This window comes from Euphorbia lathyris, chromosome 4 (genome assembly GCF_963576675.1).
Source record: "Euphorbia lathyris chromosome 4, ddEupLath1.1, whole genome shotgun sequence".
NCBI classification, from domain to species: Eukaryota; Viridiplantae; Streptophyta; class Magnoliopsida; order Malpighiales; family Euphorbiaceae; genus Euphorbia; species Euphorbia lathyris.
The window spans coordinates 37100980-37121823 of record NC_088913.1 but is presented as its reverse complement, the minus strand read 5'-3'; the positions used below and the strand labels follow the sequence as shown (position 1 = coordinate 37121823).

General features: G+C 33.6%; 2 protein-coding genes across 2 annotated transcripts; one reads left to right on the top strand and one right to left on the bottom strand.

Annotated features, from left to right (window-relative positions):
- The first annotated feature begins 10443 nt into the window (after window positions 1-10443).
- LOC136226255 (ras-related protein RABA2a) lies at window positions 10444-13382 on the top strand. Its single transcript, XM_066014622.1, has 2 exons — window positions 10444-10786; window positions 12723-13382. Exons 1-2 carry the CDS (start codon window positions 10622-10624, stop codon window positions 13206-13208), a joined length of 651 nt encoding a protein of 216 aa, XP_065870694.1. The 5' UTR covers window positions 10444-10621; the 3' UTR covers window positions 13209-13382.
- Window positions 13383-16532: 3150 nt separating this feature from the next.
- LOC136226760 (ras-related protein RABD1) lies at window positions 16533-20003 on the bottom strand. Its single transcript, XM_066015412.1, has 8 exons — window positions 19827-20003; window positions 19662-19734; window positions 19472-19519; window positions 19331-19378; window positions 18576-18647; window positions 17864-18019; window positions 17053-17156; window positions 16533-16775 (listed from the first exon to the last, which is right to left on the bottom strand). Exons 1-8 carry the CDS (start codon window positions 19838-19840, stop codon window positions 16685-16687), a joined length of 606 nt encoding a protein of 201 aa, XP_065871484.1. The 5' UTR covers window positions 19841-20003; the 3' UTR covers window positions 16533-16684.
- Between the last annotated feature and the right edge of the window lie 841 nt (window positions 20004-20844).

Here is a 20844-nt window from a genome sequence, read left to right as displayed (position 1 = left end):
ATAATGCTAGCCTTTGATTAATCCCTTAATCAATAAAGTGTTTAGCTACACATAGTCATGAATTCGACCATGATAACCATTAAAGATAAAAATAAATAAAGCTAACTAAGAACCCAAAAAGAGAAAAAACCTCAGAGAAGAAGTTTTGTTCCTAATCTATTTATAGAGAAAACCCCCTCCTAAAAGTTAGGTAACCAAATAATATCTATTTAAATCGGCAACCTCTTTTACAAATTTCAAATCCCTGATTTTCTGCCTTCTTTTTCGAGTTGGAAAAGGTCCTGGTCAATTTGAACATCAGCAGATTCAGAGGTCCTTAGTCTTGGGCAAGACTAACTCCATTTTCGCTTCAGGTCCTTAGTCTTGGGCAAGACTAACTCCATTTTCGCTTCAGCTCCTTTAATTCAGCACCAAATTCCTTTCTGGTCCAAAGTTTCTTCAATTAAGTCCAATTCTGCTCCTTTTAATCATTTGAGTCCTGTGGAGGCAAATCAAACCAAAACAAGCAATAATACCCAAAATAACACCAAATTAATTAAATAACCTAGCACTAAAGTGGACATTTGAACGTTGAATTGGAGACTTATCAAACATTAATGGAGAATAGCATGAAAGACCATTTGTATCCAAATCTAAGCTGCAAATAGCTATTCTGACATCAAGCTGATTAACGAACCAATTATGAGATGAAGTACGGGCAAGAACAATATGAATAGTAGTGGCCTTAACAATTGGGCTAAAAGTTTCTTTGAAATCCAAACCAGATTGTTGTGTGAATCCCCTAGCAACAAGGCGTGCCCTATGTCGTTCAATTGTACCGTCCACATTACGTTTGGTACGAAACAACCATCGGCTTATAATGGTGTCCCTATTTATCGAGCAAGGAACGAGTACCCATGTTGAGTTGTCAATAAGTGCTTTAATTTCCGCAGACATTGCGGCGCGCCATTCAGGAAGTTTGTTTGCTTTGGAAAAGCAAGTGGGATCAATATCATCAGACGTATGAGAAGCAAGAAGACCCACCGAATCTGCCGAGAGAGTTGTATGTTGATGGCCGTAGTTGCATGCGGTGATTGGTTGGAGGGGCAACACTTATATAGACAGTAGAGGGACAAGATGAATTAATGGGATTTATTGAAGAATTAGGTAGTGCAGTAGTTGTCAAAGCAGAAGAGTTGTTATGAGTGCAAGTATGCTGGCTAGGCGAGGAATTGTCCAAGAATGGTGTTTGTTCAATTATGGGGGAGTTGATTTTCGAGACTGGCGAGATAGACGTAGGTGAGGGAGATATTGCCACTATGTCTCGTACAGGTGAAAGAAACGCAGCTGAAGAGGCACGGGCTAAGGGACGAGCAGGTGTTGTGGAGATAGGCAGAGATGGTGTAGTGTTTGAGGGACCAGAATTTAAAGATATGGGAGAGGAGGGCGAGTGGTCTGTGAAATCCAAATTTTGAAGAGCAGTAAGCGATAGTGTATGCATGAGAGAGGAGCTGGTGGTAATTGAAAGAGAGGTGATAGTCGGTTGTTGATTTGAGGAAGTAGCAGCTGTACAATTGTTATAGGAGGTGACCGATGTGGGTGGTAAAATGTTTTGCTTCTGTGTAGAGGTTAAAACAAGAGTGACAGTTGCATTTGGACCAGGAACAAGAGCCAAGGAGAATTTCTGTGTAGGAGGAATGTATGATGGCATGGAGAATGTGAAGCCCGAGTCTTGACGAGTCATTGGTTGCGTCGTTGATGAAGTATTGCAAGCAGGAAATAGATCTTCACGATATTCTACATGTTTGCACATGTATAAGCGGTCAGTTTGAAGATCAAGACACAAATCACATGCATGATTAGGAGACGGTCCAAGATAACACATAATTTGGACCTGTAATCAAATTTATGATGCTTGTACGGGCATAAGAAAGGAAAAATTCCACAACAAAAAATACGAAGCTTGTCATATTTAGGATGAACTTTGAACAGACGATATGATGGAGAGTCATTGTGAAGAACTGGGGTAGGTAAAATGTTAATCAATCTAGTGTTATGTAAAATTGCAAAATTCTAGAATTTTAATGGTAGAGGAGATTGGGCTAATAGAGTTAAGCCTGTGTCTACAAGATGTCAAATTTTTCGTTCGGAAATTCTGTTTTGTGCATTGGTGTGAGGACAATCAATTTTATGAATTATGCCCTTTTGCTTAAAAAAGGAAGTGAGTTTCTGAAATTCACCACCAAAATCGGAATAAATTTTTTTAATTTTAGCATCAAATTGATTGACAACCAAGGCATAGAAGCTAGAAAAAATATCAAAGACATCACTTTTATTATGCAAACAAAACACCCATGAAAACCGGGTAAATTCATCAATAAAGACAACAAAATATTTGTGACCAGAGAATGAAACAACAGGAGAAGGGCCGCAAACATCAGTATGAATATTCTCAAATGGCATTCTACTTGTTCTTTTGATAGACGGAATAGGTGCTCTAGATGATTTTCCTAGAGGACAATAGCTATAAGGAACAGCAGTGCCAGCTGATTGCAATTTATTCTTGTGAACAATTTTATGACAGTCTTATTGTGGCAATGTCCAAGTCGAGCATTCCATTAAGAGAAGGAGACGACATCACCAACCAACACTTGCTTAAGACTTGGGGGCAGCACATACAATCCATGCCTACTCGGTCCTCTTAATCGGATTTCCTTGGTTACCTGATCCTTCACAAGAAATTGATTAGGCCAAAATTCAAAGAAACAATTGTTAACTTTTGTGAATTATTGAACAGACAGAAGAGATTTTGTAAGTTTAGGTACAAGCAATACATTGTTTAATTCAAGGTTCTGAATTTTAGTGTTTCCTGAATGAGTTATAGACAAACCTTGCCCATTACCAAAGTAGATGGGATCATGACCATGATACGGTGCTGCATATGGAATGTGTGTCGGGTCTGATGTCATATGGTGGGTTGCACCTGTGTCTGGATACCAGGGTTGTGGTTCACTAAGCACTAAAATATCATGTGGTTGTTGCCACGCCATATGAGCTTGGGCTCGGGGGTGAGAGGGACAACGACTCTTGTGTTTGTTGCCATGATTGCCTATGTTTTGTCTTTTGGAGGTGCATTTATCAGCCCAATGAGTAGTATCCCCACAAATGTAGCAGTAACCATGTTTCTTGGCCGAGTGTGAGTCATTTTTGGTGGAGGTGGTACTGACATTAGCAAGTATGACTGGATTATCACAGTGCCCTTTGAGCAATGTCTCATATGAGACCAGTTGATGATGAAGTTTGAAATAATCAATGTCGTTTGATGTGGCCATGAGAGACGCAATAACTAGCTTGAAGTCTTTGAGAACACGTTGGAAGATTAGACGAGGTAATAGGTCTGATGGGTAAGGGTGACCAGATGCTGATAGATCATCCAAAAGGACCTTGAGTTTGGTCAGGTATTATTCAACAGACATGCCATCTTGAGTGAGTCTGTCAATTGCAGCACTGATTTCTTATCTTCTACTGCCAGAAATTACACTATAGGTGCGTTCAAGGGTATACCAGATGTCATGGGAAGTTTAGGAATTGGTGATGACATGGTAGACCTCTTCATTTATAGAGTTTAAAACGAGAGATCGGGCAATATTTTCTACATTGTCCCAATCAGTATAGGATGGGTTAGTGATAAAATCCATTGGATTGTTCATGTGGTGAAGGAATTTTGGTGGAGCAGGGGCTGGGCTAGTAACATGTTCAAACAATTTCTGGGATTTCATAAGAGCTGTGATGTTCATGCACCAGGCACGATAGTTGTGATTGTTCAGTTGTACTTTTACTTGAACATTTGTGTTTGCTGGTATGGGTAAAGGTCTGCTATTCATAATTGTGGAACCCGGAATTGTAGACTCAGGGCAAGAACCATTTACCATAGAATTGACTGGGTTGAAATTGAAAGTTGTACGCGGAGGGATGTAGGAGCCTAGGTTGAATTGGGGATGTGAATGTTGGATATGAGTTAGACCAGGCTGTGTCGATTGAATTTGATGACCAGTGGGGGCGATAGAATGTCGAAGATGAGAATAGCCCATCGGTTGTGGCGCGGTGGTCTGAAATTGCACTTGATTTTGCTGCTCATGAGATTGAGAATTGAGATTGGGCATTTCTAAGAATGGTGCTACTGTGAATTGTGGTGTGAAACCACGGATGACCGATGCCGTAGAAGTCGATGGAGGTCCCATTGGGAACATAGGGGTTATTTGCAGGTGAGAGGATTCCGGAATTGAAAATTCCGAATCATTGGTGGCCGGCATGAATTGTGGTTGCTGAATGGTTCTGGTTACCGGCGGGTTAGGTTGCTGGTGGGTCTTCCATGAAGAAATGGAGTTTGCATGGGTGGTGAGAGGAGGCGGCGGTGGTAGAGAGTTTGCAGAGAAGATCGGTTGAAAAGTGAAGGGTGTTGGTTGTGTTGCAAAAGAAGAAGCAACATCTGATATCATTGTATATTCAGAGGATTCGACGGTGAACGAATTTTCCGGAAACGATGCCAGAGTGATTGCCGTTGACGGAAGTGGCCTGGAGTTGAGACTGGAGTCTGATACCATGTTGATATCTGAGAAGTGATGATAAACGTAATGTATTGTATATTTCTGAATGATCTTTACAGTAATGTACAAAAGTATTTATATTCCTATATACAATCAACTAAGATATGGGAGGTTGAGAGCTGATACTAAGGGATTTTACGATTCTAGTCTAATTAATAGAATTTGAATAAGTCTTGATAAATTAGGTAAAGAAGTTAATAATTTCTCAAAAAAAGAAATTAATAGAGAAATCGTTATTTACCATGAGGTAAATAAATCTAATTTAACTCTAACAACGTGAGTTCTCAATTTCTCATACTATTGCAACAAGTATGCTTTATTTTTCAAGACAAAAGCTAACGGACGCTCCCGGGGCGCTTGATTAGAAATGTATTTTATTCTTTTTTTTTATATATAATATGCATTAAGTGGTTTGATACAAATTAATTAATTAAAGACAAAAGTTTAAATAATTGTGTTATATATATATTGTATGGGTAATTAATTTATTAGTCCTTATATTTTGACAAAACATACTGTTTAGTCCCTGTACTTTAAAAAACACATGGTAAGGTCCCTAACCTTTTTCTTAGTGAACTGTTTAGTCATTCCGTCTGTTTGTTAGATTTTTTACCGTTTATGACTTCGGAAATGACTAAATTACCATTTACTATTTACCTTCAAACTTTAGAAGAGAAAATTCAATTTAGAATAATAAGCTATTTGTATGGAGAACAAGAAAAAGAACATACCCAATGCTTACGAATTTGAACGATTAAGAAGAAAATCAAGAAGAAGAACACTCAAAGTTGATTTCAGATGCATTAGAGTTTAAATGAAAGGAAAATAAAGGAAAATAAAAACGCAAATCCAAATTGACTAACAGAATCTTCATAAGAGTCTAACGACAGAGACTAAACAGTTCACCGAGAAAAACGTTAGGGACTAAACAGTTCACTGAGAAAACGTTAGGGATTTTACCGTGTGTTTTTGAAAATGCAGGGACTAAACAATGTGTTTTGTCAAAATATAGGGACTAATAAATTAATTACCCATATTGTATTTATGCTAATTAGCATAAATATAGGATAATTACCATAAATACAATATAGATCTAATAAATTGTGCCAAAATTAATTAAATTAATTCCCCACTTATTTATTTGATACTTGATTTTCTAATTTTTGAAAGCAAAATGCTTGATTTGAATGTCCTTCCATTCAATGAAAACATAGCTGCGTTCATGGGGGAAGATCCGAATTTGGAAAATTCTTTACATACTTCAATTCCAGTGAAGCCTCCAAATAATGGAGAAGAAACTCATGTTTCGAATTTTTGGGTTATTATTTACACAATCTCCAATTCTTCACTAATTTCCTGTAATTTTAATACTTGGTTTTCTAATTTTTTAGAGCACAAGTGCATGATTTGAATGACAACTGAATTAATTAAAGAAGAAGAAAAAAAGAACTGATATTAGAGAGAAGTACATGTTACATTTGTAGAGAGAGACAAGAAGAAGAAGAATAAGAAGTGGTATAAATGACAGCTAAATTACTATTGAATAGACTACCCAATTACAACCATATTTATGCATAGAATTTGACTAATTACAATGGAAATCATTTAATATGTGTTATATAAAAAATAATAAAATATATTTCTTATCTAGCGTTCCGGGACGCCCGTTAGCAGGCTCGATTTTTCAAATATACCTAGCTTTTCTAGTTTATGGACTTTTTTTTTTTTGAAAGGTCTAGTTTAGTTTATGGACTTAAAGCATATAAAATGGGTATATGTTTAATTATGTATAGATATATAATTGCAATATCCTAATTCTATGATGAGTAGATTAGTAATTGCACATACTAGCTTTTATTTATAAATGGAGGATTATGGTCCCTAAAGACATTATCATTCTAAATCTACAACTTTTCCCTCATTTAGTATAGACGTTCTAGTTGCTTTTAGCCATAAAAGGTCAATCAACTCAATAAGCTCTCGGTTCCACTTAATCTGTTGTGATATGAAATCAACTACGCTTCGTTTTTTTATCTCGATAAGTTAACATAAGTTTATTGTATTGTGATTCATGGATCTAACAAGTGGTATGAGAACGGCTCATGTTTTAATTCATTGAGAAATTACGTTCCACTTGATTTCCGATTAGTGATTCACGTTTCCTGGTACATTTATGAATTTCTTCCTCATTTGTTTTTAGTCTAATAGAATTTTAAAAATACAATAACCATTAACGTTTTTTCTTTTATATTTTGATTATTGAGTGTTTTTTTTAACCTGAAACAAAATTTTACATATTAAAACTAATATGGTGTTATTATTTTTATTCTGTTGACATAAAAAATAATATTAAGTTGGATTTCTTATGTTTTGATTTTTAATGATTTTAGTATACCATTATCTTTTGGGTTCTTACGTGAAAATCACATATAACAATAATATTATTATTTTATCAATTATGGTAATTTAATTTTTAATATATCAAAAGTATAACTTTTTATTCTATAAACTAGTTTTTGGCCCGTGCGATGCACGGATTCATCTTGGCATATAAATATTAAAAAAATTTATAATTTAATATTTAAAATTAATAACATAAAGGTATTTAAATTAAATTTTATTATTTTATTTTTGTATTTACTTTAAATAATCCTTTTATAGATAAATATAATAATATAATTAAAATTAGTATATTATATTATATTTTTTATCAGTAAAAAAAGATTTGTTACTGTTTTATATATATATGCAGAGAATTAGAGAGATTTTAAGAAAAAATTTAGAAATTAATCTAAATTTTGTAGAACTCTTAGATATAATGCAAATAAAATATTTTTATAGATAAATATAATAATATAATTAAAATTAATATATTATATTAAATTTTTATTAGTAAAAATGAGAAAATAACACCTTAACTCCATCGTTACTGTTTTATATTATATATAGATTTTAAATATAAAAATATATGATTGACTATATAACTATAAATTATTAAAAATCTATTTAAATACTACATTTTGAATACCACCACAAACCACAAACCGTAAATAATAAATGTAAACCAAATGGACCTCTAGGACATATTGTAACTTAAAAATATTTTAATTTTTCCATGAAAATTAAAATATTTTTAAGTAATGAATAATTTGAAGATTTTTACTTTAAAAGAGTTTAATATCACAAAATTGATTTAAATTTTTTAGGCAGTTGTATTAAATTCAAAATCACAGCACGTGATATATATAATATTTTAAAGTAATTAATATAATTAGTAAAATAAACTATTATTTTCTAGTTTTTCTTAAAAAAAATAACATTATTATTCTATGTTAAGATTTTTTTTTAAGTTATAAGTTTATTAATATAGGATAATGTATTAAAATATGCCTATAGTTTTTGGGGGAAGTTAAGATTTTTTTTTTAAGTTATAAGTTTATTAATATGGGATAATGTATTAAAATATGCCTATAATTTTTGGGGGAAGTAGTAATTTAGGTTCTACGTATAAAATAGCACAAATATAAACTTAACATTTTAAAAATGGTACCAATTTAGACCTCGATAATGGATTGGATACGTACAATTGACAGAACTTAACACTTTACTGCCTCCAAAATATAACAAATTATAAAGAAAATCTAGACAGTTAACAGTTTACTGCCTCCAAATTTACGGAATCCCATTCCTCAAAAGATAAGACTTTATATTCTGCAAAACAAATAATAATAATAATAAGTTGGTTTGATGTAAAATAAGGAGAAAGATGTAAAACCATCTTTTCACATCCATTCTAATACTCACCCCAGGCCACGAGTGGCTATTTATGCAAGATGATAAATCCTATAACTTAATAACACAAATTCGTAATGTTTGATAATCAGTGGAATAAGAAAATTGCCAGGCTCATTCTTGCCAGAATTAGAGATGAGATAGCATGGATAGAAGATTTCTGCAGTAGAATGAGATTAAATCCAGAAAAACAATTTGAAACAGTTAGGGTTTAGATAATCAAAGAGAATCTGACCTGAAATGAACAACAATAAAAGCAGATAACAGAACTTGAATAGTAATTGAAGGGAATGAGTTAATCATGTTGAATATCATCATAATAAAGAGATTACCTTGCTGATTAGAGAGAAACTACACCAATATATGAGTGCATCACGTCCAAGTCCAACACCAATGAAATTGATAGGAACGCCCACAACTTCTTCAAGATCAAATCTGTAAAAATAACTCCTCAAGATTGGTGAATAAAAAAACGATTTTATCATGATGAGATAGAGACGAAGCAGTTCGAGTACAGATAGAAGACCACTTTATTAGGGAAGTGAATTGGGATTTCGTTCAAATCGAATAGATAAGAAGGTAAAATATTTTAATAAATAACTATTAAATAGATTATTAATTTTAAACCCTAAAAAATGAGGGAGTGACACCTCGGCTCCATCGGTACTATTTTATAATATATATAGATATCAAAATAAATTTCTAATTCATGAAATGGTAGTGAGAAAATAACTGAAAGAATTTTTTTTAACTGCTATATTTTTAACATTCAAAATCATACAATTTAACATCTATTATTACAGAGCAATATATCCGTACCTAATAGAAAATTTCAACAAACTAATTTAATCTTTTTCATTATTTCTGAACTTGAAAAAATCATATGGTTTTGTTCTTTTGATCGAGTTTTATGACTGATTTATTATGAATTCATAACCAGTTATAGTATTCTTTTAGTGTGGTTGCATATTAAAATCGGTTACCATTTTGTGGTTTTAACATGATCCAAAGATTTTAATTTTGTTAGTAATATACTAAATATCTTAAACATAATTGAAATTTTGAAGGCCTGAAATGTTTAAATACTAGTGAAATCAGTTTTTTCTAATTTTTTTATACCGTACAGTTAAAATTATTATATTTACATCATTTCATATGTTAAGACTAAATTTGTACTTCCTTTAAAATATTATGGTGAAATTTAGTCTTTATCCTATGTCAACATATGAACAAGACTACAACGGCTAACACGTATGACCATATCACATATATAAAAAATATATTTTTAAATAATTTACAAATGTAAATTTAATGTATATGAATTGAGGGGGTGTTTGGTAGCTGCTTTTCGACCTCCTGTTTGCCTTTTCACTTTAAAAAGGAGAGTTTAAGGTGTTTGGTTAGACACTTCCTATTTGCCTTTTGTAGCCGAAAAGTAGCTTTTTATAAAAGTAGGGAATCCCTGTTTTTTGGAACAGCAACCTTTTCAAACAGCAAACAGCAAACCATAACAAGAAACAGCAAACAGCAACAGCAAACATCAGATAAAACAAACGGACCGTGAATAACATTTTTTATTAATCCAATTTTATATTTAAAGCCCACTTTCTTCTTCATTAGAAGCTTAATGCGAAAACACTAAAAACTCAAAAGTTATTTTTTTTTAACCTTATTTTAAACATAAGGTGATGTTCATTAAATGAATTTATTTATTCATTATTAATATAGGCTTAGTGAATCTAGAAATTTATTAAATTTCAAGATTTTCCTATTAATACTTTTGGCAATGTAAGTTGTAACAAACTAGGGCTAGCTTTCCCATTTTGTCCAATTTTCTGCGCGCATCCGAGAAACGCCAGGGGCAAATTCGTCATTAGAACTAACAGACTGGAAAAGCAAGTAGAAGAAGCGTAAGTTATGGCCAATGGGTCACTCACAGTCACCAGGGGTCCACAATCATTTGCTGTCACCAAACAAAGCATGCTTTCTAATAGGGGCTTGTTTGGTATTTCACCATTTCTTGAATTCCGATTTCTGTTTTTTATATTTTGAATAATTTTGAAAATAGATATCACAAAATTCTTCTCGTCTTCTTCATCTTCTTCTTGCTCCTCTTTCTTTCTTCCTGCTCTCTCTTTGACCGATTTCCGAGGGGAGAGACAGAGGTCTCAGCAGATATTCTCTTTTTCTTTCATTTTTCTGCAATCTTTTTATTATTAGCATAGAGAAAGTAGGAAAGAGAAATGGCGAGGAGACCGGATGAGGAATACGATTATCTGTTCAAGGTGGTATTAATCGGCGATTCTGGCGTAGGAAAATCAAATCTTCTTTCCCGATTTACTCGTAACGAGTTCTGTTTGGAGTCCAAGTCCACCATTGGCGTCGAATTTGCCACTCGTACTCTTCAAGTACTTCCTTTACTCTGTTCAATAGTTTTATTAATTCAAAACTAGGATTTCTTTTTTGTTGTTGATCTAGTTGGATTTGACTCTATGCAATTCGATTCTAACTTCAAATTTTGTTGATCTTTTGGATTGGAGTGCGAGTTCTTCTCTAGTTAAGGTTTTGATTTAATCTCGCTTTCGAGCATGCAAGTGCTTGAGTGACATGTTCATATCTGTTGCTGGTGTTTGATTGGATTATAATCCGGTTTTAGATGTGTGAATTTGTTGCCAGATTTAAGATTTATCATTTGCAAGGATATAGGTTTTGATCTTTATTTTGAATTTTGGCTTTTTTTCTTTCTCATTTTTCGCAATATATGGCAGATCTAATTTGTTTAACGTTTTTGGTGATTTTTTTTTTTTGGTATTATTATCGTTGTAGACATTAGTTGAAATATAATTTATGATTTAACCATGGAAGTATTGAAAAATTAATTCAAAATAGAGCAACCAGTTTTGGTGAAGATATTTTCTAAAAGATAATCGTGTACAATATTTACATCGCAAAATCAAAATCTAAACCAAAATATAATGTATTAAACATGTCTTCTTGGAAGGCTGTGTTGAGACGAACACCTGAACTATTATAGCTCCTTATGCTGGGATTTTTATTAGCATTGAATCTAATGTGGATCGTATTGAGATAACATCAAAACATTTTTGAATCGTGGGGAAGATAAGCTAACAATTTTTTTTTGAAGTGATGGTAGGTGTTAATAGATGCAGGGTTATGTTACGAAGAACCCACAAAACGTTGGAGAAAGTCTCTTTAATTTAGCCAATCTGAGAGTAGAAATTAGAGCTAGTTAAGGAATTCCACAAATTCTTATCTAGCTTATTCACGCATCTTTTATTGGTGTGATTGTATAAACCAAAGTTCATGAGCATCTAGAGAATTTTGAAAATAATTAACAGTCATTGGGGTCACTGGGTCAGAACTGTTGGAAATTGGAGTATCCAATTAGAATTGAAACAGTGATAATTCAAAATTGAGTATGCTACACATTCCTGAATTCTTAGAAGTTTGTTTGGGATTGAAGTAGTGTTGATAGAAGATGGAAATGGTTGTTTACTTTTATAAGATTTTTGAACAATATATATTCTGAATCTTAGCTGTTTAATGACTGGGCACTATCTTTTAGAATGAGTTCTACGTGTTGGGCTTAAAGTTTACTCAAAGCTTTGATGCATTCCTCCTTGTCCTACATGTAATATTACTTTCACATAAGAAACAGAATATTAATCAGATATTATTGAAAATGCAAGTTGTAATATCTTCATATTAAGGTTGTGTAAACCCCTATCTAGGGGTGGGAGGATCACTATTGTCAGCTTTAAATCTGTATTATTTTTATTTGCTTATATTGCTGAATTGAATAATGCAAGTATATTTTTCATGGTTACCTTTTTGACCCACTTACATAGAATTGTTCTCTTAAGTTCTAGGCCTTTTCTATGCATGAAAGTGCCATTTGAGGGGAACCTTAAAGCTTAATTGATGGTACTATAGGTCATAAAGATCAAATTTTTCTGTCTACTTTTTTTGTACTTGGCATTATAATCAATATATTACATGCATTGATACTTTTTTTGTTTAGAAAATGGGAGGGCGAATAATTGTGGTAGGTACTGGTTTCGTCATTTTGATGAGATATGGCTGTGAATAGTTAATAGATAATTGTTTGCCCTCTTGTCCTTGATCCTTCACTCAAATATGAAATTTGAGCAGTCATGTTTCTCCATCTACAATACTGGTTTCCTGCAAGACAAATTCCAAGATTTTTTTATACAACTGAATTGATTAGAAATTGGAGAGGTCTATTGATTACCAAACCTCTTTTTTTTTTTTTTTTTTTCACTTTCTGTTGTAGTTCTAAAGAGAGAATCCTATATATTGCAGGTTGAGGGAAGGACTGTTAAGGCTCAAATATGGGACACAGCTGGACAGGAGCGATACCGAGCAATAACCAGTGCCTATTATAGAGGTGCCCTTGGAGCTCTTCTCGTGTACGACGTTACAAAACCAACAACTTTTGACAATGTCAGCCGCTGGCTGAAGGAGCTGAGGGACCATGCGGATTCCAATATTGTGATCATGCTAATTGGGAACAAGACTGATCTCAAACATCTTCGAGCAGTGGCTACTGAGGATGCTCAAGGTTATGCAGAGAGAGAAGGGCTTTCCTTCATCGAAACATCTGCTCTGGAAGCAACAAATGTGGAAAGGGCTTTCCAAACAATCCTCTCGGAGATATACAGGATAATTAGCAAGAAGTCAATTTCATCGGAAGAAACCACCGCCCCTGCCAACATTAAAGAAGGGAAAACAATTACGGTAGGAGGATCTGAGACAAACACTAAGAAGCCTTGCTGTTCTTCATCTTGAAGAAGATTTTGTATTTATCTGGATCTTACCCTTTTACGCTCCCAATTATTCTCTTTTACTTTTCCTTTATGGGGGTGTTATTACGGCACCTTCTTCTTTAACAATTCTTTTTATGGTCAGATAATGTTGTCAAATTGCTTATTGTTTTCGATGAGATTCCCTATAGTTCTTTTATAGTTGCTCTCATGATTCATTTTGTTCCTATTTTTTCCATGATTTCATCCTCCATATTCAATTAGTTACTGCTTCAATATGCGAACCCCAGCATTAATCTGGATTGAAACTAGAATAGAGATAATGGTGACTGGAAACATGAAATAGGATGCAATTTTTATGGTTATTTTGTTGTACTTTTACTTTGTTTTTGTATGTCGCAATTGGATCAAATTTCCTATAGGAATTGCGGTAAGATTCGAAGCAATTGCCATATGTTACATGATTTAGTATACTTTAATTTTAGTATATTTTGCGTGTGCATGTGCCTGCTATGTGAATGCTTTGCTGTATCATGTTATCTATGGAAAAATAATATATTGTGGCGATCGCTGTTGTGTTAGTCTAGTTATTTCTATGTAGAGTGTTATCTGTCAGAAATTCTCTCTATTTGTTAGTCGGTTATCTGTCATAAACTCTCTCTCTTGTGCTTGATACAGTAAAAGAAAAATGATTAAATCGTGTTATCCGTCAGGAATTATCTATCTGTATTTGTAGGGTAATATCCATTAGCCTTCTTCTGGCTAAATGCGAGGAGCCAAGACATATAAGAACACTGATGTCCTTTGTACTTTGTGCAACTTCAGTATTTTTGGGGAAATCAGGGGAACTCTTGTACTTTCATGTCAAATTAAGGAAAGTCGCATACACACTTTCACATTTTGGTAATTGCCGTAGCCATTCTTCAAAATGAAATATCAGGTTGTCTTCTCAGATGATCAAGCACAAATTCTAATTCTCAGATGATCAAGCACAAATTCTAATTATTCATGATGCAAGTATTTTCCGATGAATTAGCAGTGTACTTTATTAAGAAAATGATTTGGGACCAAATTGATCCTAACCATTTAAATGATAACATATTTTTATTATGGCTTAATACATACCCAGCCCCCTAAAGTTGTCCATTTTATTCATTTAACCCCTTCAACTTAAAGGACATCCTTTTAACCCCTTAAACTCCAAAAAAACGCTACTTTTAACCCCCTATCATCCGACGTGGCATTGACCTAGTCAACGTTTGTGTCTCAAACACAGGAGGCGCGTGGGAGGATTTTGTTCTTGCCTCCAACGGTAAAAAAAAAATGCATACAGCCCCCTAAAGTTGTCCATTTTGTTCATTTAACCCCCTCACCTCACGGGACAACCCTTTAACCCCCTAAACTCCAAAAAAATCCTAGTTCCAACTCAAGTACGGGCATTGGAGATAAAGAAGATTTAATTGGTGTCTTTCTAATTTTTAATTGGTGCTTTTTTTGGTCTCAATCCACGTTGGAATTGTAAAAAATGCTTTAACTTTGTATGAATTATGACCACAGTGTATATAGATACAGTGGAAGGCAATACAAAGGAAGAGTTAAAATCTGATTTGATATGAAGTATAGAATATAGTGGAAGAGAAGTGATGACTAAATGATATTTATAGCAATTTTTCAATATTAAGGACTTTCAAAAGAAGAAAGTAGGAAAGAAAAGAGCAAATTATACACACGGACAACATTATATCTCGGCAGTCTAAAATATGGGGTTAAAAGTAGCGTTTTTTTGGAGTTTAGGGGGTTAAAGGGGCGGCCCGTGAGGTGAGGGGGTTAAATGAACAAAATGGACAACTTTAGGGGGCTGGGTAATTCAGGATACACACGTGTCACACGCGTGATACACACGGACAACATTATATCTCGGCATTCTAAAAAAGGGGGTTAAAAGTAGCGTTTTTTTGGAGTTTAGGGGGTTAAAAGGATGTCCCTTAAGTTGAAGGGGTTAAATGAATAAAATGGACAACTTTAGGGGGCTGGATATGTATTAAGCCTTTTATTATTGACGTGTCACCTCTTTAATAGTTCAGGACTTAGAGGCCATACTAAGAGCATCTCCAATGGTTAAACCATACAACCACTCAATAGATATACCACATCATTTTTGTGAGCCCCACTTAATAAACTATCTTTTTCCAATGGTTAAACACTAGAACCACTCAATCATATGGACCCACTATTAAATCACATTTTTTTATTATTTTTTATACTACTAAACTAAATAATTAATTTTCTCATAAAATGATATATATTATCTAACAAAATAATTTTTTATATAACAATAATTTTTTATATAAATTACCGTGATAGAAGGTTTTTCTTTGTAATTAATTAGGGTAGTGATTAAAATAATATTTTATATATTTTTTAAAAAATAAAGTATAATAATTAAAAACAAAAAATAAAAAAAAGGACATTGCCGTAGGAGAGGGCTGGAGAACCCTCTCCAACAGCAATGTATTAAATAAGTTAAAAAAAAAATTAAAAAAAATAAATGTATTGCTCAACTTTTGCTGCTAACCGGTTGATGCAGATTAACCGGTTGATAGTTTTAGGTTGGTATCATACTCTCTTCAATGAGAGAGTATGATACAATGAAATATATTGAGTGGTTCAATATACTCCATTGTGGATGTTCTAAATTGCACCAATCATTAAGATCAATTTTAAAAAGATTACTTAACTTTGTTTTGTTTGAATATAATTACTTTAACTTAGTTTTGATTGAATATAATTACTGGACTTTGTTTTTTATTTGAATAATTTACAATGTATTACCTCACAGCCACATGGCAATCATGACAAAAAAAAAAAAAAATCTTTTCTGCTTAACTTTTGATTGAATCAAATAAATAACAAACATAATTTTTATTTTTTTGCTAGCATCCTATTATAATGACAATCATTGAAAATGTGACTATCATGTAACTATTTTCTATATGAAAAGGATAAAATAACTTATTGAAATAAAAATTAAAAATAAAAATTCAAATGCCTTAATTGAAGCAAAATAAAGTTTAATGACCTTTTCAGACTTATTGATGCAATTAACCCCATATCAAAACAATAAGCAGAAGTCCCCAACCTTTAGTTCTACACAGCTCCATGCTTTTATGGGGCTTAAATGACCAAATGCCCAGTAAAAAAAAATTGTTTTTGCTCATATGCATCTATAATACACAGATTCAACATGGATGTTACTGTGTTTCATTCCATCAAGTTTTCTCCAAATGAAATGAACAGTCACAAAATGCAACAGAGGAATTGTGCACACCCTAATTTGGGATTTTCTAAGGAAATTAGAAGATTTTCACTTTTCACAGACAACTTTAAGCACAAAATATTTGACAGAATCTATAGATCCATATGATAACACCTTTAGGACCATAGTTAAGTTATGTCTAAACAAACAACCTTGCAGTAAGAAACTATTGATACAATGAATGGTTAACCACAACAATTGTTATTCTGCTGGATAGGCTGCCCCTTCATTTGAACAGTTCCTGTTGACTTGTCTGCAGTTGGCTGGTTACCCATTCTGCATATCAATCAACGGATTAGCTTTAACAATGGATTAAATCTATTTAATAAGATCAATGTATTTACAGAATAATTTACCAAATACCAAGATTTGTAAGAAATACCCCATGTCTAAGGGACAAGGAACAAATTGACTGTTCCATCTATTCAGTCATAATATAATTATCATAGAGCAAATCGATAGTTCGAAAGCAGGTAGTGATGATAAATAAGCAAATCAATGATAACCAAGCATATGGAACTAGAGTAATAGAGAAAGTTCATAAAAGTTTTACTTTTTCTTGATTTCACCAGCCATGGTTAAGAAGGCCTGTTCCACATTGATCGAGTCTTTAGCACTTGTTTCTAAGAAAGGAATACCAAGCTCATCTGCAAATGCCTGCATTTCATTCGAGTACAGGGAACATAATTATCTTGACTGACAGACAATATAATTTAGTAAAATTCACTAGATTCTTTCTAGATATTATGCCCTTGAGAAAATCATATAGAAAGATACTCATTAGCACTCATGGCATGTTTTATAGAGATCATATTAGAGGAGTAAGGGGTTGCAGAGATCACTCTCTTTACATCTGTAAATTCACCTGAAAGGTAAGTGCTCCATTAAATGTTTACCAGCAAAACAACTTGACTGGAACACATCCAAAAGAAGCCTTAGTCTTTCTATGTACCAAAATACACAGGCGTAAAAACATTTTAGACATAAATGTGCAGTGAAAAATCTACCCCTAAAAGGCCCACCACTTCAAAAGATGCATGTTTGTCGTGTGACTGAGAGGTCACGGGTTCGAGTCTTAGGAGCGGCCTCTTACCAAAATATTGGCAGGGGAAGGCTTGCCCAGTACACCCTTGTGGTGGGACCCCTCCCTGGACCCTCGCTTAAGCGGGGACGCGTAATGCACCGGGCCGCCCTTTATATACCACTAATACAGCACCCATTAACAGCCACAAGGCAACAAACATAGAGCTGTTCGTGTTTACTGGATGAGTATGCAGTCCCAACATAGAGGTTTTGTTGTTGTACAAGCTTGCTAAGAACAACCTTAAAATATGAGATGAGACAGCAAATATAGCCATACATACCTTTGCAGTCTGCGTGTCAACAACTTTGTTTTCAACTAAATCACATTTATTTCCAACTAAGAGCTTGCACACACTATCATTTGCATATCTGTCAATCTCATTCAACCACTGCTTGACATTGTTGAAGCTCTCCATATCAGTGACATCATAAACTATCTGTTATAATTGCAATGCAAATGGCAGATTTCAGCCCTTGAATATTATTTCACACAAAAATTTAATGACTACAACATCAACAAAGTATCACCACAATTAACACTTAAAAGATCATATTATAGCATCCTTATTCCATATTATAAAGAATGTACTCATCAGAAGAACAAATAAGAATAATAATAACAACAACAAAAATAAAATAAAAGATAAAGAAAAGAGCAGGTAACAACTCATAAAGAGAGAGAAAAATGGACCCAACAATATAGATTAGTAATCTATCATATGCCAAAGCATAATTAAGTGATGTTAATTTAAATTCAAGCTTAGTAGGAAATTTAAGTTCATAAAGTGAGTTCAGAAACACAAGAAGGTATGTTTTCAATCTACCAAGTTCCCAAATATGTGGTTAGAACCAACACCGCAGCATTACCTTGTACAAGAAATAGTACACCCTTATTCTCAAGGTAATTTCATCAAGGGCAACAAAGTTTACTATGATCATGGGCCCAAAGAAACAATGAAAGATCACATGAAATAGAAAGCCAAAACATCTTACAATTATCCCATGTGCTCCTCTGTAGTAACTACTGGTTATAGTCCGGAAGCGCTCTTGTCCAGCAGTATCCCACTAAATAAATAAAACAAGTTAAAAATCAAATTTGAAGAAGAATGCATAAGGAAAAATATGAAGCAGATCACTGATGTGAATTGTGTATAAATACTAAAGTAAAAGTTCTCTAAACATGAGATAAAAGATATTTGAATCTAAAATCACAAGGACTAACAACCTCCATCAGACAACATTCTGAGATGCATTTAATCTAGAGGATCAAATTGGGAATAAAACTTAAACGTTTCACAGATTGACTGGAAAATCTTCTGAACAATTACATGATATTATTATCACTAAGAATTTTTAATTAGCTAAAAAGTGTTGTTCAGCTTTTTGACCTCTCTGAGAGTCTTCACAAGAAATTTCAATTATTAACTCGCATAAAACCTTATTATGCCAATGAATGTATCATAAACAACAGCCTGCTAATCCTTTGGAGACTTAAACCAGTTAACATACATGCTACAAGCTATTACACATGTACTATCTTCAAGCGTATCATTAGACCACTGGTGCATACATGTATCTTTCAACTAAGTGGAGTTGGTCAGCCGAATAGAAACCCAAGTCTACAATTCAATGCCATGGATTGTTATCATTTGTATTTTCTATGAACTTACAATCTCAAACACACTAGCCGGAACCATTAAATAGACACTGTATCTCAAGAAAGGGAAGTTATATCCTTAGTTACTCACAATTTGCAGCTTGATTGTTTTGCCATCCAGCTCCACAGTTCTGATTTTCTACAAAATCATTATCAATTTTTAACTCACGAACATTCAGATACAATACAAACACAACATACACTCCAAGAGATACAAAGAGAAGTAACTCACAAAATCAACACCAATGGTACTGATATAGCTGTCCACGTATGAATCATCCTGCAAAATTTAACAAAGTTTAACTCAGCTTTCTGCACTGAACTTCTTATTGATCCTCAAATTGACCATAACTATGTACACTAAATATATAAGGTTAATAACAAAAGTCCACTTAAACTAAAACAGAGAAAGACGAACTCACAGCAAACCTAAGAAGCAGACACGATTTTCCAACGGAGGAGTCACCGATAAGCAAAAGCTTAAAGAGATAATCGCTGCGAAAACACGAAAAAGGAAAACCAATAAAGCAAATAGAAAGGGGGGAAATGATAAAGAGAGAGCGGTGGCTGTAAAAAAGAGAACTCACTAGTCGGTGCTCATGATTGGAAGTGTTTGGATCGGAATAGGAAATGGAAGGAAGGTGATTTTCTTTCTTGGGGTTTCTCTTGCAGAGGAGAAAGGGGGAAGAAAAGGACAGAGGTAAAGCTAAAGGAAAAATGTGTCTGCAACTCTCTGAATCCCAACAAAAGATATGCCCTCCATTACTTTCCAATATTTCATTTTTCATATATGTTTTTTTTTTCAATTTGGTTTATTAAATAAATAAGGAAAAATTACAAAATTGGGTAAAATGAGAGACACATTTATATATTTAGACCATTTTTTCAATCCATTACCTATCTAGACTATATTTTGTAACTTTTTAAAAATACCCTTCATGTATATATGACACTTAGAAAATTTTTAGTCTTTTTCATTTTCAATTCCGTCTGACTTCGCATATATGACTTTTACTTCGCAAATTCGCAATATACTAATTAGCAAAATCGATTTTACTTCACAAATTCGCAATATGCTAATTAGAAGAATGATTTTACTTCGCAAATTCGCAATATGCTTCGCATATTGCACAATATGCGAATGATTTTACTTCGCAAATTCGCAATATGCTTCGCATATTGCACAATATGCTTCGCATATTGCACAATATGCGATATGATTTTACTTCGCAAATTCGCAATATGCTTCGCATATTGCACAATATGCGAAGTGAGATGTAACATTCAGATCATAACAATGGTGAAAGCATTACTGCAACTGCTCCGCTTTCTACTTTCTTTCATTTTCAAACTAGAAGCTTTCTACAAGTTCGAGCCTTACTGAATAGACTCCAAGGAAGTATGTTGTTCCTGGTATTGTTCCTTTTCTCTGTTTCGGATCCACTAATCCCGCCTGAAAAATTATCTGCTGTTTTTGCTGATACTGATGTGCAACCTGCTGCGTATAGGAGCGAAATGGGTATCGAGCCGATACTGGCAAAACCGAGATTGAATCGTTAGCGGGTCTGGTAGGGGAAGAGAAATCGTGGATTTGGAAGATGAAGG

What these genes read in the sequence shown, in the direction of transcription:
- LOC136226760 (XM_066015412.1), bottom strand. An exon ending in AAACAATCAAGCTGCAAATT is followed by an intron (nt 18,648 to 19,330) that starts GTGAGTAACTAA and finishes TTATTTATTTAG; the next exon opens with TGGGATACTGCTGGACAAGA. An exon ending in GAGGAGCACATGGGATAATT is followed by an intron (nt 18,020 to 18,575) that starts GTAAGATGTTTT and finishes CAATTATAACAG; the next exon opens with ATAGTTTATGATGTCACTGA.
- LOC136226255 (XM_066014622.1), top strand. Translation starts at nt 10,622, where the DNA reads ATGGCGAGGAGACCGGATGAGGAATACGATTATCTGTTCAAGGTGGTA. An exon ending in TTGCCACTCGTACTCTTCAA is followed by an intron (nt 10,787 to 12,722) that starts GTACTTCCTTTA and finishes TATATATTGCAG; the next exon opens with GTTGAGGGAAGGACTGTTAA.